The 27,415-nt window shown below is 37.0% G+C and overlaps 2 protein-coding genes across 2 annotated transcripts in view; both read right to left on the bottom strand.

The window, feature by feature from the left end:
• Nucleotides 1-455: 455 nt before the first annotated feature.
• alx1 (ALX homeobox 1) lies at nt 456-5,162 on the bottom strand (the record flags this gene model as incomplete). Its single annotated transcript, XM_081371797.1, has 4 exons — nt 456-1,181; nt 2,143-2,271; nt 3,496-3,788; nt 4,958-5,162. The coding sequence occupies 4 exons, from the start codon at nt 5,160-5,162 to the stop codon at nt 843-845; spliced, it is 966 nt and encodes a 321-aa protein (XP_081227923.1). The 3' UTR covers nt 456-842.
• Nucleotides 5,163-9,269: 4,107 nt separating this feature from the next.
• The window catches only part of lrriq1 (leucine-rich repeats and IQ motif containing 1), a gene marked incomplete at its 3' end in the record, with an annotated part of 28,924 nt that continues 10,778 nt past the window's right edge, over nt 9,270-27,415 (bottom strand). Inside the window, exons 12-24 of the mRNA XM_081372801.1 lie at nt 24,734-24,904; nt 22,156-22,491; nt 21,684-21,852; nt 21,009-21,128; nt 20,280-20,369; nt 19,111-19,231; nt 18,946-18,997; nt 18,726-18,814; nt 17,495-17,593; nt 13,352-13,469; nt 13,171-13,231; nt 12,811-12,928; nt 9,270-9,403 (exon numbers count right to left, since the gene is read on the bottom strand). Coding sequence (XP_081228927.1) covers nt 9,270-9,403; nt 12,811-12,928; nt 13,171-13,231; nt 13,352-13,469; nt 17,495-17,593; nt 18,726-18,814; nt 18,946-18,997; nt 19,111-19,231; nt 20,280-20,369; nt 21,009-21,128; nt 21,684-21,852; nt 22,156-22,491; nt 24,734-24,904 — 1,678 coding nt within the window. The remainder of the gene's footprint in view (nt 9,404-12,810; nt 12,929-13,170; nt 13,232-13,351; nt 13,470-17,494; nt 17,594-18,725; nt 18,815-18,945; nt 18,998-19,110; nt 19,232-20,279; nt 20,370-21,008; nt 21,129-21,683; nt 21,853-22,155; nt 22,492-24,733; nt 24,905-27,415) is intronic.

Below are 27,415 nucleotides of genomic sequence, written 5' to 3' on the forward strand. Positions count from 1 at the left end.
CCACAAAAAAATAAAAAATAAACTAAGCAGCACAACCGTTTTCAACATTGATAATAGGCCTAATAATAAATGTTTTCTGAGCGCCAAATCAGCATATTTTATAATGATTTCTGAAGGATCATGTGATGCTGAAGACTGGAGTAATGATGCTGAATATTCAGCTTTGCCATCACAGCAACAAAAAAATATATAATCTTTAAAAAAATATTTAAAAATATTTTAAATTGAACGGTAGTGTACCTAATTCATAAAACAACAAAAGACTGAACTTTGAAGTGTTACAAATGTATATTCATGACATTTTTTAAAGGCAGCTAATATGATTCAAAATGACAATCTATTGGTGAATCATGTTCTATCAAAAGAGAGCAGGAGCTAAGAGAGTAAAAAAAAAAAAAAAGGAAACACATTGCTTATTTGAATGAACTTTTATTTCCATAAAATAATAAAATGTGCTCCTCTGCACGTGGCACAGCAGACTAGCCACAGCTAGAGAGCGTTAATACAGCTTTGCTGCAAAGCACACAGACATAGTGTTAATATGTCAGCCATAACCTCTCTGTTAATGTCATGAGAGTATAATACTGTTGAGTTCTGCGCCCTTCATATTCATGACAACAAGAGATGCTAAAACAAAAGAAGAAAAAACACTATTTAATTAAATTATTTTTTTAAATGTCTATAATCACGGGCTGAAATCTTTGTTGTTCCAATAAAAATATAAAAAGTAATAATATAAACTGGACAGCCACTATTTCACGAAAGTAACTGACTGTAGTATTATTATTATTATTATTAGGCAAAAACAGTTCCGATCATGACTATTAGACTAAGTTCAGAGTTCACATGGCCCAAGTTATGTTGGCTGCATGTTCTTTAGCCTTCATGCGCAGTACAGCAATGCTGGAGGACCGCCGTTCAAACTCGGGTTTGGTCTCAAACGCGGCGTGACTGTTCGGTGAAGGAGTCAGAAGTGAATCGGCGAAGAAGTTATTGAGAGACACGTGATTAACTCCAAACTGATTTTGCTGGTGATTGGGGAAGCCCACGTAACCGTGCTCGGCGGCCCTCGGCGAGTGGGGGTAGGGCGACGTCACGCAGGGAGGGGAACCTCGCGGGATCATGCAGGAAGACACTACGGAACTGCCTGGGGTGGGACCCGTCCATAAGTTGTTGGGAATCTGTGCGGTCAGAGAATGTGAGACAAAAAAAGAAAAGAAAAAAAAAAACACTTTTTGGTACATGTGATGAAATGGGGATGGAAAAACAACAACAGGCTTGAATAATGATCACAATAAAGAAAACCAAATGTTTCATGGCACATCAATATACATTCCGATTTGGAAAGTTAATTAAATTTTAAAAACAGAAATCAATGCATTTTTGTGTGCCTGGGAAAAGTTTCTGATAAACTGATGACATCATATCAGATACACCCTCAATCTGCATTAAAATACAGTGACGATTATGTCCAAGACTTTAAATGAATCCAGACCGGGCTTTTAAAAACAAACCCTGCAGTCCACAAAAATGCATCTGTGTTCACCACAAAAATCTGAGCGTACACATGTCATGGCATAAGACAAACACAAGCCCTGCAGTCTGGTTTACAACATGCCTGGTGCAATAAGGACCTGCTGTAATGTCAAATTAAGGCAGAGGCTTTTTTTATACGACTATGGAAAACGCATGAGTGAGGAATATGCTCTCGGATGAAGGAAATTGAGGTCCCGCGGTGCCATGTAAATCTTCCTCTCCTATCCTCCCAACAGGTTTTGTCAGTTACCGTGAGATGGCTCTCTGCAGCCGCCCACCGCTCACCCTCACCATATGCTATTTGCTGAAATTACGTCAAATGTTTTGTGACTTTTCAGTAATATTTTGCAACCAGATCAATAAATACTGTCACCTTGAATATTTTATTATATATAAAAAGATCAAGAAATCTACTTCTACAATATATGACAAATATGTGATTACTTCTGAGACATCGTGCAGAAACACTGGGTTAAAGACATTCAAACAGTGATGAACAACAATGCAGGGTTGCCAATACAGGTAAATATGCTGATGCATATTTAATCAACAGCCATGCATTAGAATAGATGATCTTTATTATTATGATATAAATAAGTAATTCACCTGTGAGTAGCTGTCTGTCCGGGGCAGCATTGATATGTCATAGGTTGCTGCAAAGTGGCTTTTGGCCTGTTGGATCTGTCCATATCTTTCTCTCTTCCTCCACTTGGCTCTTCTGTTCTGGAACCATACCTTGAATAGAAAGAGGAACGTTTAGTTATTTTTGCATTATGTTTAACGATTGAATGAATCTGAGTTAGTACTGAGTAACAATAATTAACTACATGTACTATAGGATTATGGTTAAAATTAGGGTGTGTTTTAGGGTTAGTTACATGTAACGTGTAACAAGGACACAGTAAAATAAAGTGCTACCATTTATAATATATCTTTAGAATATATAATTTAATTACAGGGCTGTGACATTAAATTCATAAATTGTGACATAGGAAGGGTTACTATGTTTAGATAGGAAACAAATATAACTAAATAAAGGTAATAACGCCATGGTACACAAACACTCTTAAAAATAACAGTTCTTTATTAGTATATAGTTATTTGAAAAAAATATTTTAGATCCATGGAACCTTTCCATTGGACAAAAAGGTTTTGTATAGTGCAAAAAGGCTCTTCAGGTTATTAAAATATTCTTTACACAAAGAATACAAAAATTGTTCTTTTAGGAACTGTTCACTGAAAGGTTCTTTGGGGGAACCAAAAACAACTTTTTCCAAAGAGTCCATGGATGTTAAAGGTTCCTCATGGAACCGTCAATGCCAATAAAGAACCTTTATTTTAACCCCCATTTCAGAACCTTTATTTTGTATATTTTAGTGAGCACTGTAAATATGTTTTCATCAGGACAGCATCTTTATTTCCATCAATTCATTTGTCTCAGTTTCTGTTTTCTCAATTTTTGAGTTTTCAAGAGTTAAACTTGATTTTGTTCATCAGTTATTAAATTCAAAATGGTTGAAAAAGCATTCTCAAACAACTCGTCACATCGTTCATCGTTCAGATAACATTCCCATTCCCAACGCGTCTACATATGACGCCATAGGTTTCTCATTGAAAGTAATGGATTATCCTGCATGTCGAAAAGTGTGACGCAGAGCGCCAAGAGCCAAGCGTAAATGTTGAATGAACAGGTTATTTCACCACTGTCATTTTATCGTCAACATTTCAGGCTGAAATTCATGGTACGTTTTCAATTATAGTTTGTTTTCATTTGTTTACGTTGAGGAATGCATGTAAGTTTGAGCCACCAAATTTGATTTGAATGTTTGATAGTGCGTAAAATGTCCTCAAACATAATGAGTTTTTCTCAGACGAGGCCTAAGTTTTTGAAAAGTTCCTAAAATAATTCAATAAAAAGCGAAAGAGTTTTAGAGAATCCAAATGAGAGTGAGCCATTACCTGAACTCTTGCCTCCGTGAGCTCGGTTCTCATGGCCAGCTGTTCTCTCACATACACATCTGGGTAATGCGTTTTCTGGAAGACTTTCTCGAGTTCCTCAAGTTGAGCGCTGGTAAAGGTTGTGCGATGGCGTCTCTTCTTGCTGCTCGACACGTTGCTGTCGCATTTTTCGCCGATGTCGTCCAGCTCGGTTTTGTCTGGTCCGGTTGTGGCCGGTGAAACTCGGACACTGCAGCAGTTCTCCAGCGCGTGCAGGCTGCTGTCCTCCGTTTTTGGAGCGCAGTAATTCACGCCTGTGATCGTGATTAAAATAAAGGTAGTTGACATAAAATTGCAATTTCAGCAGCATCTAAAATTAAATCTAAAACTTTATTTAAAAAATGTTTCAACATAGAGAAACTGCATGGAATAAAGTTGTAGGCTGTAAACTTTTTCCAAATATTTTTTTTACACCGTAGCTATATGATGATCTCAAAGGGTTTGTAAAAAAATAACAAACAATACCTTAAATATACACTTTATTAATTTCTATATAAATAAAAAAGTTTATGTTAGTCCTGCCTATGTACCTTTATGCGGAGAAAAAAAAAAGAAAGGCCTGTATTATTGGGCTATTTAGTCTACGTACAATCAGGGAGAAAAAATGACATTTATTTATTTTCATTTTGCTCTTTTAATGACAATAAATCACTTATCTGCAACATTGTTTTCGAACGACTTTTTTCATTAAAAGTGTTAGCCTACCAAAAGTAGCCCATAAGCGGATAAATAAAAGAGCAATGCTTTTAATAGAATAATATAGTTTTAAAGGCCAAAAACGTTTATTTAGAATTATAAGGAATTAGTCAAGGGACACGTTTCTTAAAAATATATCTAAAAACAACATAAACAACTTTGTAGCTGTTTTTTGTTCATAACTCCCTAGGCCTATATTTTTAAATATTAGCCTACAACTCAACACATTATTCAAACGTTTGACCTGTTGAAAAGTTGTAACTTTTCAAAAAAAAAAAAAAATAATATTTAAATATTGGTTAAATCTACATATTTTTCACATTTAATTCTTATCTTTTTCGCTATTTACGTATAGCCATAGGCTACCAATAAATAAAATAAAAACATTTTACGTTGGAATACGCAAAACCGGTAATTATCTTCTAATAGGCTATTTTGTTTTACACATAAAAATAAAGATTATTACAAAAAAGTGATTTTATAGTCTGATGCCACAGGAGGACATTATGACACAAAGAACTTTTTCACTTTTCACCACATAAATCGGTGCTTTAATCTGAAATCTGAACGCATTGGCCTAAAGAAACTTTTAAGAACTTAATTTGAGAACCACAAAGCAACTTAGTTACTGAACCAAGGTGTTGCAAAACACCACGGAAGAATCTTTAAATGTTTTACAAAATGTTTTGTTACATTTGAAACTTTTTAAACTCAAAGCCAGACTTACTGTTTTGGTTGTCACACGGAGACGATCTGTCCATCGTGTTGTGTTGCTCATTGCTCTGCATCGAGAAGGCTTGGACGCATTTCGGTGATGTCTTGTTGTAGTACGGCACATTGTCTAAAGTCTCCATGACTTGGTCCATGTAGTAATCGCTGCCTTTAATCGCTTGACTTTTCAAGGAGAACTTGTCGCTCAAGTACTCCATCATCCTTCTGGCCTCGTCTCAAGCATGAAGAGCGTCAATGGACACCATAAATGTTTTAGTGATGTCAAAAATGAAGCAATGCAGCCAATTATTTGTACAAGTCGTTAATTTGTCTTGTCTTAAAGAGACCGAGGGCCACTCTTTATACGGCAAAGAGTGGGAGATTCAAGCAACCACCCAACTTCTGAATATGGAGAAGGTGAAACTCCACCCACGCGCACAAGCACTAAATAAGATTTATGAAACTCTCTGATGACCCGAAATGAAACAGTTACACTTGCTTTCGCTTTCAGTGTGTTTGGATATCTCTAATGATCATTTAACTGATAAATCCGACTGGAGATATATTGCGCGATATTTAAAGTGTTAAACCATTTGTAAACAATACTAAGCATTTCACTAATCATATTTAAGTCGGATGAATGCTTAAAGAACACTATAAAGTAAGTTGTCTTTATAGACGCTTTACATATTTTTTACGTTATTTAATAAAACGAATACAGTTATTAATAAATTAACATCAAAACGTTCTACTTTAGTAAAAAAAAACTGTATTTCACTGCAAACAGCACACTTCATTTTCTAAATATTTAATTCAGCAAGTGTAAAATGTTCCAGCGCACAATCTTTTGCCAGAAAAATATGGCATGTGGGCTAAAAACATTTATTTTACAGTTCTGTAAATGTCATTCAATTATTTACGCATCTTATTTGCTCTATATTATTGTATGAATGATTTTAAGGTGATAATACGTTTTATTTATAAAAACAATCCTAAAAATATTTTTAAATAAAGTATGCATATTGCCTTGTTAAATATCATGTAAATTTCCAGAAAAATTATAATATACTTTTTACTTATTTTAAACGTTTTTACAAACTAGCCATATGGTCTTTATTTAGGCCTATATTAAAGATTTTTAACGTACAGATACAAGTTTCAGAGAACCAGTAAACAGGCATTTGCTGCAGCACTTTTTTAAAGATAGTTTTTCTTCTTATAACATTATTCTAATAGTTATTTCGGCACGACAAACCTGTGTTTGCAAGTCGCATGAAACGTCAATCTGAATCTTCCAATCAATAATACGACGAATAATAGGAATAATATCACGACGGCACGCAGAGCTTGCTGACCGGTCACACTCATATAACTCAACTGTGAAGAAATGCAGGCATATGTGACCTTAATAAAAAATAAATAAAAAATAATAATAATCCCTTTTCCCACACCATTTGAAAAGCTAGGCCTATATCCTCTCAAAGTTCAAGATAATGACCATATGCTTTAATAAAAGTGTGATATTAAAAACTATCATATTAGAGTCATTTGTTCGGTTCTTTTTAGTTGACACACTAGGATTTATCTAAAATCCACTGATAACGCAAACAACGAAGAGCTTGACATTCCCGACAGCAACAGTTTTGACACGCGCAGAAAGCATTTGCGATGCGAGATTATAAAGCTCGACACCAAAATGATTCTTCGACCACCTAAACGTTTGTATCTCAAACAGGAAAGGCGTCATCCGATACCACCCTCACTCCAAAGTGTGTGTAAGAGATCACCGTCTTCTCTCTGCCAGCAAACCTTACCACCTGCCAGGCTAGCCATATCTAAGGGTCACTTACAATGCTTGGGGTTTGATGGTGCCACTCCGAGAAAAAAATGAAAATAAATAGGGGTGCTCTTAAGTAGCAGGGGTTCTTATTAAGGCTCTGAAATGACCTTCTATTTGGACCTCTTGCTGAGGGGAAAATGTGAGAAATTCTGTGTGGTTTGTTGAAATTTTGTCTGCGCATTAGAAGCAAAGCACATGAAAGCGCAGAAGAAGCTATATTACTTACGATCTAATTTCACTCAATTAAGCGCGTAAATACACGCGCCTTAGGTATCCTTTCGATACCAAATAAAAAAAAGTATAGGCCTATATAAAAAAAAACATTATGCAACATTATGGGAAAAAGTTCTCCAAATTGAGTCTTTATTTTTGTATTTATGTAGCGTATGGCTGTTTCTATAATATAATATAATATAATATAATATAATATATTATTACATGGCTTGGCTGAATTCCAATGTAGAATGCGGTCTGTTATTTCTTTATAACAGACCGCTGCGGAGTATAACAGACCGTTGCCATGAAAAACAGCGCGTTGCTATGGACGCGGAACGGACTATTTTCTTTGGCGGAAGCAATACAATCGTTTTTAAATCAATAAACTCCTTTTTAAATCAATAATTCGCGTCAAATTATTTATTTATTTTGTAGGTAGCCATGTAATAAGCGGGATAATGTATAGAGAGGCGGTCGTTATAGCGAATAACAAGCCCTTCAGGCTGTCAAACGCCTCTCTATACATTATCCCTTACATATAATATAATATAATATAATATAATGTAATGTAAAAAGCTCATATATAATGACAGCAGTGATATTTTAGTATCAGTGAGAGTTTTTATTAATATTTTGAATTACATTTTATATTTTTATATACATGTTTTTAGGTAAACTTTTAGTAATTTTGTTTTTTTATATGTCTAGTTTTTATTAATTTTATTTCATTTTTGTAAATCAAGTTGAACTGTAAATTAAAATGGAAAATGTTTTGGAAAATGTTTTTTGGTTTTAGTTTAATGTTTTAGTTTTAGTTATAATAATAACCCGGAATGACAGAGGGATCTCCCTAATATGATTTCTGTCAAATTGGTACATAGATGATTTTCTCTATTATGAAAGTACATTCTAACATAATTTGAAAGGGCACATGAGGCTTTCAGGCCAATGACATGTTTGCCATTGTTTATTGCCTCTCTCTGTTTCTCTCTCTCTCTTTCTTATGTACTAGACAGAATGAATCTCTGGTGAAAGTCAGAGTTCAGTACGAGAGTGTCAGCTGGGTTTGTGTACATACGCCTTTGCAGTCACTTAAGTAATTAAAATGATAATAAACGGTTTGTGGCCACAGTCACTTCTTCCAGCTGCTGTGATTGAGCTGCCCAGGTCAGGCCAGATGCATTGAGCTTGAAATGTGAAATTTGGTTTGAAAGGCCTTTTCATTTTAGTGTGAAGGATTATTCAACGAGTAGGCTATTTATTTTCCCCATAATGCGTTCCTGGGTAGTTAAATACAACGTAGTCTATTAGAAACCCAAACAAACCAATAGGTTTTATATGGCTCTGAAGGGTTTTACTAACCTATGCAGATCTGCTCTTGCTGGCAGTTGAAAAGATTATCTCTCAGGGTTTGCCTATGTTTTCTGTGGGTAACAACTGGCATGAATTACCTGCTGGCATCAGTCTGCAAAAATTCAGTCTGTTATTCTGAGATTCAGCAAAAGTGGAAACTTGGAAATGTACCCTACTCAATATGGGACACGTATCCAAACACAATGCCAAAACTCCCACTAATAAGACACCCCATTCTCAAGATTTAGGCTATTTTATCATATAGGCATACAAAATGAACCCTAAACTGGTGCCAGAAAGTTAAAATACAGAAAGAAGGATATTATCTGTTATCTTAGATAACTGACTGTTTTGCATTTTATCAGAGATTTAAAAAAAATAGGTGTTTGAGTACAAACCAAATACTTTATTGACAGTGATTTTGATTACTTTCATTAAATGTGCATCATTTTATACCGAGCTTTATGAACAACACAAATTCCTAGTATAAGGAAAGAAAAAAGTAAATTAAATACAGGAACAAGCTGGTTTTTATTGCCTGTCATTGTCTGCATATTAAGCATGTCATTTGTAAATGGTTTCCACCCATTCCATGGCTCGCAGTGCTCATGTTAAATGGAGTGATACTTGAAAGCAATACGTATCCTGTGACCGCCTGCAGATATTTGGGCTATATCTCATCCAATGCTTCTAATTCATTTGTAGAAGAGGAAGCTGGATTTTAGTAAAAACAGCAGCTGCAAGGAATTTCAGCGGAGATCAAATGTGCATTGTAAGTCTTGTTAAGGGCTTACATCAACAAGACATCCATCACACTCCGAATATATACACGGCCGCAAATACGAAGGGTAAAAACAAAAGAACAAACTGAATCAATATTGTCTCAGTGCAACAAACACAAGCTAATGTGGTTATCTTTTTACTTGTTCACTTTGGCCCTCTTCTTTCCTCCACCCCAGCCTCCACTCTGTCGCACTGGGTTGTCCCGGAACGAGATGCGTTCCTTTTGGATCGGAGCTGAATTGACTCTGGTGGGGGATGGCACTTCTGTTTCTGTGAAGACAAAGATCATTTTGTAAAAATACACCTTCAATAATGCTAATCCATTTTCAAATACCTGTTAAGACTTTGACTGACATTTCTGGTGTTTCTAACATGCACGGTTCTTTCAAACACACAGTACAATGCAAGCTTTTTTCTGTAGCTGATGTGTTCCACGTGTAGAACCCATGGCTGCGCTCAGCAAGAAGTCATACATGGCAAAACGAAACAGCAGCTAAAACTTAATAGATTCGGGAGGATAGCGTGCACCATATCTTACCACACAGAATTTCATTTCAAAGATCAAATGTAGTCTGAAGCTAACTGTTCTGTTCCTTGGCTCTTAATAAATTCAATACATTTCATGCAAACACTTTATTTTAAGGTGACAGTTTCACATTACTTCAGTAATAACAGTAAATTATGCAGAATTTCAAGTAACTAACCCTAAACCAAATCCCAACCTTAACCCTACAGTATGTACATGTAGTTAATCAATATTACTCGGTACTTATTTGTCTATTTACTCTGTTACGGAGTTACCTTAAAATAAAGTGTAACCCACTTTACAAATGTAGTAATTGTTTAGCTAATTCAAACTTTTGGTTTTACTACATTAGTATTAATTTGTTCCTTGTCTGTGTTGTTTAAAGTGGAAAAACTAGACGTCAGCCCTCGATGGATATTAATTGCACTTCAAACCCTGGAAGTTTATATTCAGAGAGACAAATGTTGTTACCCGAATTCTGTGGGCTGATATTTAATAAAACGGCCACACACTCACTTAACCGCTGTGACCAAACAAATTGTTTTCAGCCATTTTGCTCCCATTACCTTTGAAAGAGGGCAAAAAATGAGGCACCGGGAGATTTCCTCTACACACATAATGAAAACGTTTATGGCTCCCTAAACTGTTCTTTATGGCTCGGCCCCAGTAAGTAGAGGGTATCTTGTTGCATTAAAGCTAAGTAGTATTTATAGAGTCCTTACTATAATTGAACATAGTACTAAGCATGTCAACTTTGTGCCCATGACCTAATCGCTCACGCTGATCCAATTCAAATCACAAGAGGCCTATGATGGACTGGGAAAATTTGTATTACGTTAGCTGATAAACAGGCTTAACACGCGATGGGAATAAAACATTCTCTTTCAGAAAATGAGTACTGATATTTGTGGATTATAGAGAAATAGCTTCAGCATACAAACTGTAAAATTAATCTATAAAGAAATCATGCATTTAAATTTTCTTTGATCTGTAGAATCAGTCTTCATACCACTATACGCTTCTCCAATAATTCACCTATATAAATACCTCTGTGTGAAAGGCTTGATTCAGTCAGTCATTTAGACAGCCAGTCAGTCATTCAGTCGGTCAGGCTGTCAGCATCCTCGTGGATTTCATTTTCAAATCTTCAGCGGAATCTAATTTGGCTTTATTAGGACAGACAGTGAAAAGCCTTCACAGCCCGACATCACTATGTTAAATGCGCTGAGCCCTGCTTGTGTCACTCAGTGGGATCTTTGTCAGGGTGAGTCCTGAGTTGCACAGAGTGTGTGACAGAGCTCGCACTTAATCAGAGAGGTGTCAGGGGTCTCTCACTGACCGTTTCCTGCTGAAAGAGAGATTATCCCCCCCCCCCCCCGTCCCCTCATCGACCCTGGCATCTGTCTGCTAAGCTGACACACGTGTGCACACACATACACACATATTTTATATGTATATACCGTTATTATATATATATATATATATATATATATATATATATATATATATATATATAAACATATATATATGAAGAGTTCAGATGCAAAAGCCTTCTAGAATAAAAATTTCCAAAAAGCTCATATATTTAAGTTCAGTAATTTCACTCAAATGGCAATGAAGATTACCTATTAGTTGTCATTTAAGTGAAATTATTGAACTTAAATATACGAGCTTGATAAAAATGATAATTCTAGAAGAAAATTTCAGATGGCACTTAGAGGCGTTTGCATATATATATATATATATATATATATATAATATTACCATTCAAAAGTTTTGAATTTCTTTATTTTGAAAGAAATCTCTTATGCTCACCAAGGCTGCATTTATTTGATCAAAAATACTGTAAAACAGTAATATTGTGAAATATTATTACAACTGTTTTAACTGTTTTCTATTTATAAAAAAAAAAATCCTGTTATGACAAAGGAGAATTTTCAGCATCAATACTCCAGTTTTCAGTGTCACATAATCCTACAGAATTAATTTGAATATGCTAATTTGGTGCTAAAGAAATCTCTCTTATTAATATCAATGTTGCAAACATTTGTGCTGCATAAAGGTTTTGTGGAAACTGTCATGAATTTTTTTTCAGTATCATTTGATGAATAAAAAGTTAACAGAAGAACAGCATCAATTTTCAAAGCTAATTTCTTAGCGACATAAAAGCTAAAAACTTAGCGACAACAAACTTTTGAACGGTATATACTGTATATACTATATATATAAATTTATCTATCTATCTATCTATATATATATATATATATATATATATATATATATATAAATATGTTTGTCTAAAAGGTATCAAGAATTCACTTGTCTTAATATGGTCAGTGGAAAAACATTCCCCAGTGGAAACAATGATCAAACCTGCTTTTTTTCCATATAACAAAAAGCATGGTGATGTCGAGTGGTTTTCAGTTGTGTGAAATCGGATTTGTGTGATGTTGTAATAGGTTATCAAGTGAGCCAGATGATGTGTACATTCATGTCAGTTTCCATCGAGCGCTTCATGCCACACCCACTGGACTCTGTGTGCAGTATTTGATTTGGCACCTGCCTGACATGATTTAACCTCACATCATTGTGTGAAGTCCGCAGTGTTTTAAAATCCTTCCTTAATTAATCCCATCCCTTAACATTTCATAAATTATTATACGGCGATGATGTTCTGAGTACAACCTAAACCTGGAGCAGAAAAAGAGATAACAGTTAAAAAAAAACAAAAAAAATGTATAGTGTGTTATATGTATATAACACTATATAGTGTGTTGTATTATATATAAGGGAGTTTTTCAGTGCTTTACAAAAACGTTCTTTTTTTTTTTTTTGCTTGCGTGATATTATTAACAATGAGGGCACAGATGTTTCTAATGTTAATGGGCTTTTACATACTCCATTACCTTTTTTATCAGCAAAAAAATATTTTAAAAAGCAAATGGTCTGCTTAAGCAATATTTTTACGCAAAACTTACAGCAATAAAAAAAAATGTTCACTGCATGAATATACAGTTGGTCTCTCTGTAAATATCAGTATTACCAAATATAAACACACCTGGCACAAAAAGATATAATGTGTTTTTTATATTTTTATTTTTATTTTTATTTTATGTTATCTAATGTTAATTCACTGAAGTAAAACACTCACTTCTGTTTTCAGCTGAGTATCTCCGAGCTTGCGTATGCTTTTTACGAGGTGGAGAGACATCAGTGGAGTCAGCCCAAAATTTTTCTCCCGAATCTACACCGTCTCTGTCCCCAATGGCCTAAAAGAAAAAAACAGGTACGTTAAAGTGTAGACAACCTCTCACACACTCAAACATTCATAAATTCACTCTCCTTCAAATAAGTATTTACAGCAGCAAATTATTGTTAGTACGTTTTTTTTTTTTTTGCACGAGTACCACTTTTTAATTTAACTTCACAGTTAATTAGCACAGGATTTGTGAAAAAAAGTGTTCAGAAAAATGTTAGTGAACAGTGAACAAAGACAAAAAATGGCTCTTACCACAAGCTGCACTCTCCCACCATTAAGAATATCATGGCCAATATCAGGTAGGAAATGTTCCCTAAAAAAGTAATTGAATAGACCACAGCATATTCACAAAATGTGAGATGGTGTACCTTTACAAGTCACCACTATAACTGATCATTGTTGTGAACTATTAGTTCAGAGCAGTGTGTCTCACCGTCCCGTGCCTGTAGAGTCTGTGTCGGGTTGGAGCCACTGGTAAGTTTGTTTTTCCTCTGCTTTCGGTGATTTGTAAACTTCATTCGCTGCTTTGTGAGCTGCATTTGACATGAAACAAGAAGAAAAGTACCCAAAAGATTTTTTTCAGACACATCCATTTAAATATTTACTGAAATAAACAGAAGAGGGGTTGTTTGCCAGACAATTCCTGATAAGCACCACGTGAATCAAAAAAGAATAGTTTTGGACTGTAGCTAAGAAGCCGAAGAAGCAAGTCTGTGAGGTTGGAGAGCACATGAAAATGACTTTGTTTCACCAACTTCTGTGGTGTATATTTAAGTCATCTGAGCAATAAAAAACAAATGAGTATGTAAGAAGTAGGGAAATTTATGAACAGTGTCAATATGCATCACTAAAAAGCCTTAATTCAGAATAAACGTGTTCTCGGTGGAGACTAGCATGAATTGATAACAACTTCTGACGGCCAAGTGCTGGAACTAATGAGCCATTTATTTAAGTCATTTCCATGGTTTTGCCAAAAAATAAAGAGCAGACAAGGTTTATGGGTTACAGTTGTCATGGGTTAATTGAAAATCCACTAAAAATGTCAAGTGATTAACTCCTCCCTAAGGGCTGTACAAGAAAACGGGGAAATAGGCAATCCACATTTATTGGTGCTGAAAAGTCTTACGGACAGATTTACTAAACAGGGCAAATTAGTGTGATTTTGCATATGCATTTGTAGGAGTTTCCCTTTCAGACGCAACATTTAACTGAGGAGAGTATTTAAATGAATCATGCAACGCGATTTACTAAGGTTTGTGCATGTCAATTTACTGGTATTAATTTAACGGCCCAAAAAAAGCATGTCTTAAACCTGACGGTAATTTGCGCTGCTCTTGGTAGATTACGTTGATCATTATGGAAATGATCCGGCTGCTGCTGTGTTCTTTAATGTGTGCATTGTAAGTAAATCACCCACGGAACTTTCCACTCCCAACGGCTTGGACTCTTGACACTTGAACACAAAATGAATGAATTTCAAAACAAAATATTTAGCCAAATGGCCTTTGCAAACAAATCCTGCTTTTCTCAAAACTAACTTTACTTAGTCATTTTGCAATGACCTTTAACCAATTGGCCCTAAAGTATTTTTTACTTGAAAATGGTGCTTATGTTATTTTTCTTTAAAATAAATGTCCACTGGTTTAATATTGTCTAGTTTATCTAATGCAATGATAATCATACATTTTGTGTCCCTTAAGTGTCCAAATACTTTTGGAGCCACTGAATTTTAAAATAAGTATAGAATAGAATAGAATAGAATAGAATAGAATAGAATAGAATAGAATAGAATAGAATAGAATAGAATAGAATAGAATAGAATATTTGGTACATAAGTTTATATGATCATTTAACATTATTTATAATGTATATTATTAATATTTAATTTATAGCATTTAGCTGGTTATAGATTCAATATAATTCTATTTTAACAATGATAAAAATGTTACTTGAGTTCATAAAAAGTGATTCATAAAAAGGTGTGCATTAAGACAGGTTCATAATAAGTATTATTGTTTGCTGAAAAGTTACAAAACTACAAGAAAAAAAGGGGTAGATGTTGCGTGTATCAATCAGTGAACACACAGATTTTAGGGAAGGACCTCCAGAGTTAACCACAGATATTATATGATAGAAACACATGCACATGTAGCATCCAGTAGCTCTCGAACTCGCATCCCCCCATCTATCCCACCCTCAGGACATTAGGAGGCCCAGGAGTCACGGCTGTTAGAAGGGCTCTTAAGTACATTAGGCAGTGTGGTGCTGCTATGGCGGTGGCAGGACTCAGAGAATCAGCTCTTTCATGGAGGGTCAGGATGACAGAACCGAATTGCTGGGGGTGGGTTCAGAGAAGCGGGTCAACATGATTCCCTTAAGGTCACTGCGCAGGTATTTTCAGAAATCCTACTCTTCCTTCATACCAATACTGAGGCAATGACACATGGTTAGCCCTAACAAAACCAGGATAACAACTGAGAGAGCGAGAATAACAAGAGAGTGAGAGAGAAAGTACAAAAACACATTAAGATTATATATGTATCCTCAGAAGGAACTTTAAAATGAAACATTTTTAACAAAAAAGTACAATACAAAAAAGTATTTTATCCACAATAGATCTTTCATATTTTGATGCTTATATACATTCCATCTCACAAAATAATTATCTCGTGTCTATCAAAAACGCTTCCATAGATTCCATTTTGGGGTCTGACTTACTAAACTGGAATTTGGTGTCCAAAATGCCTAAATTGTTTCACTGCAGTGAAGTCACCCCATGCACACACGCACAGGCTATCCACAAGACACACTTTGCATGTGGGGGATTCTTGAGTGTATGTGTGTGTGTGTACGAGACATACCCAAGGGGCTTTGATTGTTTGGGAGTTCTCCGAGTAGCCTCAAAGAGGGAGGTCAGGTCTTTTATCGTGAGGTTCTGTCTCCCACTTTCCTTTACCCTGGGTCAAACCTTCACCTCCAGAGAGCAGACCACAGGCGGTCAACCAGCGGTCAACACACACATACACACACATTGTCAATCACATCAATTTCAAGCAATCAAAAAAGGACACCAAAATGGAGGGAATCTTCATGTGAGATTTAAATGATAGGTTTATCTGAACTTTTTTTCAATTTAAGAACTGATGTTTTAAAAATCCTCTGATTATTTTAATTTATTTGACTCAAGTGCAAAAAAAGAAGCAATCAAGTCATTGGTTAAGCTACACATATGAACCAAGTAAGACATTATTATGTCAGTTAAACTCGTTCAACTGATTCAAAAAGTGGACTCTGTGGACTCTCTTGCAAGATTTCCTTGCAAAGGAATCCAACCAAACCAAAAGCATCATCTACTTGAGAAGTGATACAGTGCCAAGCCCAGCAGATACAGGAGACTGGAAATACAGGACACATGGTGTAAATTAAGCACAGGAGGGCAGCAAAAACTTGCAGGTTAATGCAAAGCAACTACGCTGCATTTAACAAAAAAGTGATTGCATTTCTTAACATTAAAGATGTTGAAACCAACATGAGCAGGGCATCATGGGACTGTGTCCTGGCTTTGGGGTTGGGTAAGGCTACCTGCTCTTCCCCTCTGCTGACCTGCGGAAGGCACCAGCAACACAACCCCAACCCCACCAGGGACGGCCCCAAGCCTCAGGCTACAGGCTGGCCGCCGCTCCCCTGCTCTCCCCCAGCAGGGGCTTACATTTCAGCCGAGCGCTCCAAGCCCCCTTCTGGAGGTGATTAGCCCCCCGAAGCCGTGACAGATTCTTTCCGAGATATCCGCCTCACTCGTGTTTATTTTATCCAAGCTCTCTTTTGTGGATGTGCTGGACATGAAGTAACCCACTTGAAAATGGGTATCGGCTTACATACGCCATGGGACTGGCGGAGGAGTCGGAACAACAACAAAAAAGTCAAGAAAAAAAAGCAACCGTTCGCATGTAAAGAGGATATCTTTTCATTTATTTGCCCTGCTCTTTAACGTGACCCTTCATCTATCCCTTATCTCTTACGCTCGGTAGCATCGCACTGAAAGCCCCACCCCCCCTAGGGTGGCACAAGGGCTGCAGACAGCACTCTCTCTCAGTCTGGAACCCCTAAGTGCCCTACCTCCTCTGTACTTAACTCAATTTCACACTTCAGGTCCGCTACAAAGTCTCCTGAAATACAATCATCTTGTTTATTCTCCACCATCCCAAACAACCTAATAGCTAGCTATTTACGATCCCATCATGTGCATTCAATTTGATCGAGCGATGTGTATGTTTTTGTGTATTACACACAAGATAGATCCAAGCGTGTCCCAAATGACTGTATGGATCCAGCCCACGGGGAATAATAAAAATGGATCAGTTCTCTCAGAATTCAGGAAATTGTGCAAACTCCATCAATTGTTGTATATTATATGACAACAACTGATTCATATAATAAACCAATTGATTCATAAGGTGAATCAGTTCATTTACTGAATGTAGAGAAAAAAAATTGTATTCATTTGAAATGTGATTCATTTTAAAATTTATATAGTGATTTATTTGGTTTGTGGTGTATACTGTATATACAGTCCTACCTTTAAAGTTGTCCTTGAAAGCGAAACGTGTTCTTTGAGTTTCTGTGGAAACAAACTGGCTACTGTGGCTCCTGAACAGGGCCAGACGTAGATTTGGGTCTAGAACACATAACACAGACAGGAACGCAGCCACAAATGAGCTCATGCGAATGCAGGATTCATCGAGCAGACAAGCGCAAACAGAAAACTGACAGAAACCAAAGCTTCACTTTCCATTACAAGACCAAAGGGCCTATGGAGCAGTGGCTCTGAGAGCTTGACACAAGCCCTCATTTGATGGGGCCATGATTGGATTTGTGGCATTAGAGTCACGCACTCCTGACCTTGATCAAAGCCGGCTTCAGGCCAACCCTCTAGGATCCAGACCAGGGCCAGGACTAACGTGTCTGGGATTCTTCTTAGACTCATGGCCCATTGAACTTATGAGCGCTGATGTTTCCTAACTCCTAGTAATGAAGCTGATTCTGGGCCCTTGGAACTCAAAGCACGATGGAATATATGTGAGAATGTTTGCAGACAGGCCAATCGAACATGACAAGGCATGGAACAGGGTGGAGCTGCTTGCTGTTATGACAGATTAAGCTTCTCATGGAATCAAAAGATCCATGCTAAGTGTGGCACAACTGCTCACCAAAGACAGAGAAGTTTCTGAATGTCAGTACAGATTGATTGATAGCAGCCTTTTTAGTGGTAGTGATTTTAATAGACTAAATATGCAGTATTATTGTAATAATATGCACATATTGCACATATGCAATGTAACTTTACTGACAGGAATGTACTTGCACTGGCTATGCCGGATGCTAATACTGTAAGGAATCTACAGTGGTTCTCAAACTTTTTGAGAACCCCATTGTCCACAACAATATTCAAAGGCCCCGTCACTGTTTCCAGTTGTGATTTACTGGATAAGGATTAAGGATAAGAATTAAAAAAAAAAAATGTTTTACTTAAAATATTTTGTAGCTTGGCCTCATTCTAAAGTGTACGTATATTCATAAAAATGCACATGGAATTATATGATTTTATTGATTTAAATCCTTTCCCAGGTCTAGAAATCATTGTAAGTCATGATGAGGCCTCTTATGAAGAATTCAAAGGCCCCTAGTAGGCCCAGGCCCCCTGATTGAGATGCACTGATTTAGGATTTCCAATATAGGATCTACTGAATTAAAAGTTGAATGGTTTTAAGTATAGCTCATAAGATGGATGGATGGATGGATATGCCTACCCAATAATCTTTTCTCCTGTTGTTTCCTGCCTTTCATTTTTTTAGCTCTCTTCAGCATGAGAAGGGCAGTGGATTCATTAGTGATGCCCCTGAAATAGAAGTAAGCAAGAGTAACTAAAATGGCCATTTTTTATGTAGAATTAAAAATAATTTACAATTATTTATTCCAATAATATTATTTATTATTGAAAGGACTGCACAAAGGAGCATAGAAACATACCATTCATTGAGGATTTTTTCTGATTTCTCGGACATGTTGTTCTTTTTGAGGACTGATCTGGAAATGTTTGTTCAGAAAACCATAGACATTGCAAGAAAACATTAGCAAAATGTTTATTTGAATAATCATGAGCATTAGAAACTAAGCCAAATAATCACCTGCTACTAAGGTGAGGCGACACGCTTTGCTCCAAGCAGGCTGCATCTTCACTATCTGACCAGGCATGTTTAGGTTGCCGTGGAAAAACAGATAGGGTCTTTGGCGGCATCGGAAGAAGGAGTTGAGGCTGTAAGTACCGAAAAAGATAATCAAAGATAGCATCAGTATGTCATTTCTAACACATAGGGCCCTATTTTAACGATCTAAGTGCATGGTCTAAAGTACACTTAGGGCGTGTCCGAATCCACTTTTGCTAGTTTAACGACGGGAAAAATGGTCGGTGTGCCCGGCGCATGGTCCAAAAGGGTTGTCCCTATTCTCTTAATAAGTAATGGGTGTGTTTTGGGCGTAACGTGCAATAAATCAATCAGAGTCTCATCTCCCTTTTCCTTTAAAAGCCAGTTGCGCTCGCGCCATGCCGGATTCGCTATTTACATGGCGGAATTTGCAAGCGGAAAAACTGAACGCTTCTCTAGCGCGCAAGCAGACCATCTACGGGATAAAGTGTACGCGCGTTGTGGACCCACCTATAGGCACACATTACTAACGTGCTCTTTAAATAACAAAAAAAATATTGCGCCATTGACTTTAGACCAGGTTTCAGTTGGTCAATGGTGCAGTCTATTTCAGTTGCCTCAAAATAGCAACGCGCCAACAATGCGCCTGAACACAGCTCGTTTTCAGACCAGCACGCCCATGGATGCACAAATGGGCGCAAATACATTTGCTATTTAAACAATGTGGCTCAGGACGTAAAAATTATAACTGCGACGGACTGAAACTAGCAAAAAACGGGTGTATGATAGGGCCCAAAGACTGTCTTGATGTGAACTTTCAATTCTTTTATGTAAGCATAGATAATATTTCTGCTGCTCAGTTTTCATCTTGGTTAAGAACATTGAAGTGCATTCGACAATCTCTACATCTCCACAGCAGCAGCTGCATCACATCACAGCGCCGCTACCGTGATAGAAAAGGCCAGCTCTTGCTAAAGAAAAGAAACCGCAGGAGACAAAGCACCGTGCTGAAAAATGACATCTGCTGACGAGAAGGAAGTTTGAGGCGGCCCAGAAAGTAATTGTGTTTTTGGAGGCAATAAATTCGGCACTTAATCACCCAGAGAGACTCTGATTGTGCCGGCCTACAGACAGAAGGAGGGTTCCTAGGGCTGTTACCTTTGGCAATGGCAGTTGTTCCGAAAATGGCATAATTCTGGCCGGTGAAGAATAGGAATGCAGGGTTATCCAGTCTTTCTCCTGCGCTTTCTATTTACAACAAGATGCACACAAAATTAAAAAAAAGCTGGTACTCAGCTATTCTAAAATGGCATCTGATTGGATTTGCATAGGTAATAAAGATTTTTTTGATACATTTTTTTTTCATTATGCCTTCAAAGCAAGTAGCAGATCTCATTAAGTTAAAAGCACTGAACTCGTTTCATGTGTGTGACAAACACTTGAGAATGTAGCTACTTCAAAAACAGATCCCCCCCCCCCCCCCCTGTAGTCGTGACAGGCAGAAATTGAAGAGCCAACTTATGAAAAACTCCTGAATTTTCAGATGATAATACAGATCAATTTAACATGACATTGTAATACACTATAATAAATCGCCTAATAAGCTACACAGATGAGCTCACTTAGCGTAATTCATAGGTTAAGCCAATGTTAATTTGAGTAAACGTGATGCAAACGGGCTGAAAATAGCAGGTGACATAAGAAAAACAAGGTTTTCCTTCCCCTCTTTCCCGCTCATTGACTGTTCTTTTTCAATACCTAATCACTGCTGACAGCCTCCCGCCTCACGGCTACGAGCGCTAGTTAAAGGACTGTCAGCGCAGTGGCCCAGGCTATCTGTCTGCCGACTTCACCGTAATGGCAGGAGCACCACGCATCTGCTCATACCTCATCAAAAATGAATTGTTCCATGTCCACCTCTTCAAAGTCCTCATCGCTTTCTGTGATCTGAACGGCAGCTAGAGCACGGGCCAGTCTTTTTCGCAGAACGCAGCCTCTCCACACAGCCTGCAGGGGCAATACACACAGCCATGAATCACATGCAAGCATAAATATTGTGTGTTATCCCATTAGGAAGATAAAACATGTTAACCTCTGTTTAATTGCCCCGAGGTCTGCAGTTTGAACTTTCTGTGACTTTGGCTTTGTAAGACAAATGTAACACCGGGATGCCTTTAAATCTGCGTACTCCCCGCGGGAAAAAAAAGACTTAACAGATCAGAACCCTAGCGCTCCCACTCCAGCGACACGTTGGAATCTGATTAATCATTTTTTTCTCTCGGTTCGAGTCCTTAGAGACTCATTAAACACAAAGAGAGAGAGAAAATATCCCTTAGAAGTTACATGTGAAAGGAATAGCCTGTTTTTCAAAAGCACTACCTACCGACTCAAAACAAGCCCTTGGCAGTAATAGGTGTAATGAAGATGATTTAATTTTATTCAAGTTATTTATTGCATTCATAAAAGGAGGTATGGAAAACACGTTTCCAGAGATATGATGCTGTAGATCAAACAATCCTTGAACAAAACCAAACTGAACATAGGAATTTTTGTGAGTCTCACCTGAATAACAACAGCAGCACGTTCCCTCTCAGGCCTCTCAATGCAGGTATCTTCCACCTTCTGAAGACTTGATTTTGTGTTAGTTTTTTCAATTAAGTCTGGGAGGCCCTCACGTCTCCGCAATACGCATCTCCTCCGCCAGCGTTGCTGGATCACCACAGCTGCCTCTCTGAGTGATAGCACAGAAGACAAAAGACAATTTTATCTGATGACTCACCAAGGTCATGAGAGACTAAATGAATGTCACTGAACTCAAGCCTTGGATGATTCATCTGCGCTAAAACATCTGGAGAGAGACCCAGCAGGGTTCCGATGTCATATGAATGACTTAAAGATGAGCTTTATTTTGATTACCTTTAGCTAAAATTAAATGTACCTTCAAATCATGGGAGATGATTTCTACAAACAGATAATAAATGCTGTAAACGTTACTGCGACAAAGTAAGAGAAACATTGTGTGTGAGAGTCATACATTTTAAGGTTCAGTGCCTGAACAGGTTCCTTCTCACTTTGTGTCTCCATGCGGTCAGCAGATCGAAGCTCAAGGTCAGATTGAGAAAGTTGAGTCTTCTGTGGATTCTGCCAATCTGCTGTATGTCGAGGTTGCTTCTCTGGATTTTGTCCCTGTGAAAAAGATGCTTCAGAAAACCTACATGAACGACTACAAGCAGTTGCGGCCAGTGCAGAATCTTCAGTGACACAGCTGTCACCGTATTCATGGGCGTAACGCTGGTCCACTGCCAATCTGAACAGGTCTGGTTGGTGACCAATGGCAAGAAGCTGGGCATCATGTTGCGAGGGCGCAGAACTGCGTGAAAAACGTGAGAACAAAAATACACAAATTTCATGTATTAGGAACCATTCACACACAGCGTTTTTGCATTCCACTACGTTGCTTTTGCATTGTCATTCTCTGTAAACATGCATTGGATGTGTGTGTTTGAAAGTAGTGTTTGCATCTAGTGTTTTTGCAGCATCTTGCACATAACACGGCATTTTTAAATGCAAAATTGCATATGTGTTAATGGCCCCTAAACAGTCTTTTATGGAAAAAATACATCTTGGTAACACTACAAGTTCCTAGATAACATTAGTTTGCATTATGCATTAACTAATATTAACTAACAATGAACAGTACATTTATTACAGTATTTATTCATCTTTGTTAATGTTAGTTAATAAAAATACAACTGTTCATTGTTAGGCTAGTTCATGTTAGATTAGTTCGGATTTTGATTTTAATATTATTAATAAATGTTTTAGATGTACTTATCATTAATAGTTCATAGTAACTACTGCAGTTAAGTAATCTTGAAATGAAAATTTATTATAATGTTTTACCAACATCTTGATAAAGATTTAAACTAGCCTTTAACATATTTCTTGAGGGATGTAAAACTATAATGAAGTGTTTCAGGAAGTTTCTACAAAGGTGTCTCAATACCCCTTTAATTACTCTATTAGCCATGGCTAGTTCGCCCCTCCTGCCCCTGACCCCTGAGCCCGTCTCTGCTGTCAACATCAGAAACCAGCTCTGTCACTATTGAGTCCCTGCTATTCTAATCCTCTGACACGGTTAAGGGGGCATCCGCACCCCTCCAACACACACTTCAGTCCAGAATAGAGTCGTAAAAAGATCCATCCAAGAGTCCAATGCAATGTACATTTGTACTGGGAAACAAAACTACTGTCGAAACATGTTCAAATACAGCACAAGCACAGAGATGTGGCTAATTTGATTACCTCATTAAAACAAATTAATGTCAATTTGCATATACAGTCAGCAATGGACATTCTGAAAGCCAAACATTATTACAAGCTGTAAAAAGCATGCCAAGGAAAATAAATACAATCCTAGACCTTGCACAGTTCCCCTACTTACTGACAATTGAAATTACCTCAGAGAAAAACCGGGATTTTTTTGTTTTTGAATTATTTTGAAGAACTAACACAGCTTTTGCAGTGACACAACATTCCTCTTTATAAGTCAGTGTCATAAATTCCATTTCATTACTGTGGTTTGATGACATTAAATGAATCCCTCAATTCAGTCTGTCACTCTAATCAACACGGGCATTGGTTTACCGTTGTATCGCGGTCAGACGGCAGAGTCTTTACCTAGCCAAAGCTTGGGACTGACACTGGGTCAGGTCAGATGTTAAACGTCTGCAGCGGTCCCCACGGGTGTGCAAAAGACCCTTTGTGCAGAGTGTGCGGCGGAAGGGTTGGGGGGGATTCTCTAAAGTCCTCCAAGCTATGAGAGACCTCAGCTTGAACCACAGGACACACAGACTTCTGCCAATCATGCTTTATGAAACATGGTGAGTGTTCTGCTTTATTTGCTGGTGGTCTGCAGCAGCGTCTAAGGCGGCTTTTGTATTGACAGAAGTGAAAGTGTAATTTTTTGTTGATATTCACCATGTATGAGCTCAAAGAAATAATTAGCTGATGCCAAAATTAACAAATGCTACATTTCTACAGCAATACCACAAGATTTTAAAAATAATGAAATGCTCAGTTTAAGTTTTCTCTGCCATACCGCATATGCATATATCTGAAATCCAGGCCTAAAAGACCTAAAATAGGTCTAAAAGACCTAAAATAGGGCTAAAATAAATAATAAAATAATTATTTATTTTAGCCCTATTTTAGGTCTTTTAGGCCTGGATTTCAATAGAAGTCTTGGTTTAAGTCCTGGTTCATACTTCACCTTATATAATTTGGGATTAGCAAGCAGGGCTAAAAGCAATTATTTTTTTAATTTGTAAAAAGTATTAAGTGAAGCTGGGAGAACCTCATTCAAATTAGTAGATGAAAGCATAAACAAATTATCTAAAATATTTAATAAACACAAGGAGTGGGGGATGTAAAGACCTATGCGGGAGTCAAACTGTGGGCAAAGATTTTGTGTGGACCTGCTGATATATTGTATCAGTCACTTTACAAATAGGACGATATGCTATAATATTCTACAGAAATTACATTTTGACATTTACATTTTTATTAGTACTTTCCAGAGACATTTACTGGTACAGAAACTGGTAGTCTACCTGATCTCCATCTTTTGCTGCTGGATGAGTGAATCTCGCTGTTTCTGCTGTGCCTGACAGAAGGCCTGGAAATTCCACTTCTGTTCTGGACCATTTGGGGACGCCGCTGCTGCAGCGATCTGCTCATTATTCAACTTAATCAAACCAGGCACTGTCTCCAGAAGCAAGGATCTGAGAGAGAAAAAAAGGCATTTAAGACATTTACCTGATGAAAATGTAAGGAGAAACGACCACACAATGTGCTCAAAGCTCTTTAAAAATAATTGTTGGTGACTGTTTATTTTATAATGTATGACAAAGCTAGACAGTCTTAGCAAGGGTTATAATTGAGAAACATAAAAAAAATGGTATCTTCTAAAAAGAATCTAAATTAAATATAAAGAGGGTGCCACAAAAAAGGCCAATCAGTTTACAATTATGATTTAAACAGCTTCTTTTGCAAAACAATTAGTATTTCAGATGTAAGGTAACCGCATTTACTGTCCACTGCAACCATAAAAAAGTAACGGGTAAATTTTAGTTCCAGTCCCTCCCTCTCTCCGTCTCCATGGGCTTTCTATTGGAGAATATTTACATTGAGCAGACGAAATCAGTTAGGAAATGGGGATAAAACGTTTAACGGTTTTGACATTCTGGACCTGAGAGAATCAACAGAGCGCCTGTGCATCGAGTAAGAGGTTTAGTCAGAGTCTCCCTTTCTCAGTAAGAAACTGCATGATGACACTCGGCTTGGATTAGAAGTGAAAAAGGGTTCGCTGGCCTCAATCCAGAGATGTGACAGCCATTCAAGTGAGCATATATTGCTTTTTTGGTCATTGGTCTTCAATGTGTTTCAATGTACGAGAGTGTATGAGAAAAGAGAAGAAAAATGCTGAGAGAAAAAAACATTTTTTTTTAGAAACAATAACAATGAAATTACTGTAGAATTATTGTAGTCACTTATTTTATTTTATTTCATTCATTATTTATTTGTTCATTCATCAATTATTATTTATATGATAAATCTTATATTTGATTTATGTCTTTGTTTTTGTTATACTAAATATTATTGATTTAAATATTAAAGAATTTTTTTTAACTTTTACTAAGTGTTCTATGTTGTTTTTTTACTTTAAAAACAGTCAAATATTTGTTCAAAACTAGATTTTCAGGTGTGGTATATTAGTTATTAATAATTAATAATTCAATTAATCGGTAAAGATACACTTTCTTTTCTTTTTCTTTTTTCTTTTTATGCCTTTATTGACATTGAAGGAGAGATGGGATGCAATGGGGAGAGAAACTATGCATTGATGTTTTATCACTAGTACAAATAATGGAAAATAAAACCAAACAATATTTTTTTTAAATGAGACAAAGTATTTTAATCAAGCTGATTTATTCATAAAAGGGGATCAAATAGGTAAAAAAATTGCTAAAAAGCCAACATATCCTAAAATCAGGGCTATGAAAAAGCATTTACCAGGAAGTTACGTTATATCTGAGAAATCATAATAGCTTATGCATTTGTTATGTCACTAAAAAGTAGACATGTTCAGCTGCTTCACTTTTACAATGGTCATATTATACACAAATGCTCCTTTTGGCCATCTCGTGTCCAGTCGTTAGGTTCCTATTACTACCAAGAAAGGGACTCTATTCATTACTCATGAAAACTTCCCTGTAAACAACGAAACTTACAGCAGTTCGATTAATCTTGCTAAAGTCAGCTCTCCCAGACTCTGAGCGCTCGTGCGCTGTGTACTTCTTTGAAATATTCTTTGGTGCTTTAATTTAGGCTGTGTTATCACTGGACGGGGATGAAAGGGCCAGTGGAGAGCGAGAAAAACACTGGGTCTAATTCGGTTGTTGGCATTGAGGGTTAGACAAAGTTCAGCACAATACTGAGCCTGACTTGAGTGAACTTCCTATAAGTCATTACAGAATAAAACAGATGTAAAGACACAACAGATATATTTCACCTCAGATTTCTCCTTGGAAGCCACATGCAAAATGTGGTAAATGAAGTTTAAAAAATAACTAACAAAATGGACAACTAAATATTTTACTGCTGACTAAGGAGCAAGTCAATTTTGTAAGTAAGATTCTGTCAGAAAAATAAATGCGTTGCCAACAACAAACCCCTGGGCCTTCTGAACAATAAAGTCGTGACAGTCAACGAACCTCTTTGGTATGCATGATGTTATTTTTTCCATTATGACTGAATGAACTGGACTGGTTCTATACTTCCCTGATCTCCTTGTTCTGTCTCTCACACATTTTTTCTACCACATAAGAACATATAATTTGCTCAATAAAAACTATCTACAAACTGCTGGCACTTTAGGAGCACATTTGCTTAAAAAATATTCCCCCACTGAGCAAATATTTTCAGAATTACGAGCACTTAAGTCCACGTGCGTACAGATGTCACTGGGTAATCCAATAGTGGACACAGATACAATGGCTGGTGCAGTGATATGGGCCGGAAGCTCAGCGGTAAAGAGGAATGTTTATTCTACTTTAAACGTTTGGTGCACTTCCAGCCAATGTCCCTGTTCACATTAGTTTCACATTCTCGGACAATTATGAAATGCTTAGTGACTTTTGCTGGAATGCACACATGACAGCTTCTGCCCAATCCAAGATAAATCTCTCCAATATAAAAGGAGGAACCACGTTTCAATTCCTACTGTATATACT

This window comes from Scardinius erythrophthalmus, assembly GCF_964197995.2.
Source record: "Scardinius erythrophthalmus genome assembly, chromosome: 8".
Classification (NCBI taxonomy): Eukaryota; Metazoa; Chordata; class Actinopteri; order Cypriniformes; family Leuciscidae; genus Scardinius; species Scardinius erythrophthalmus.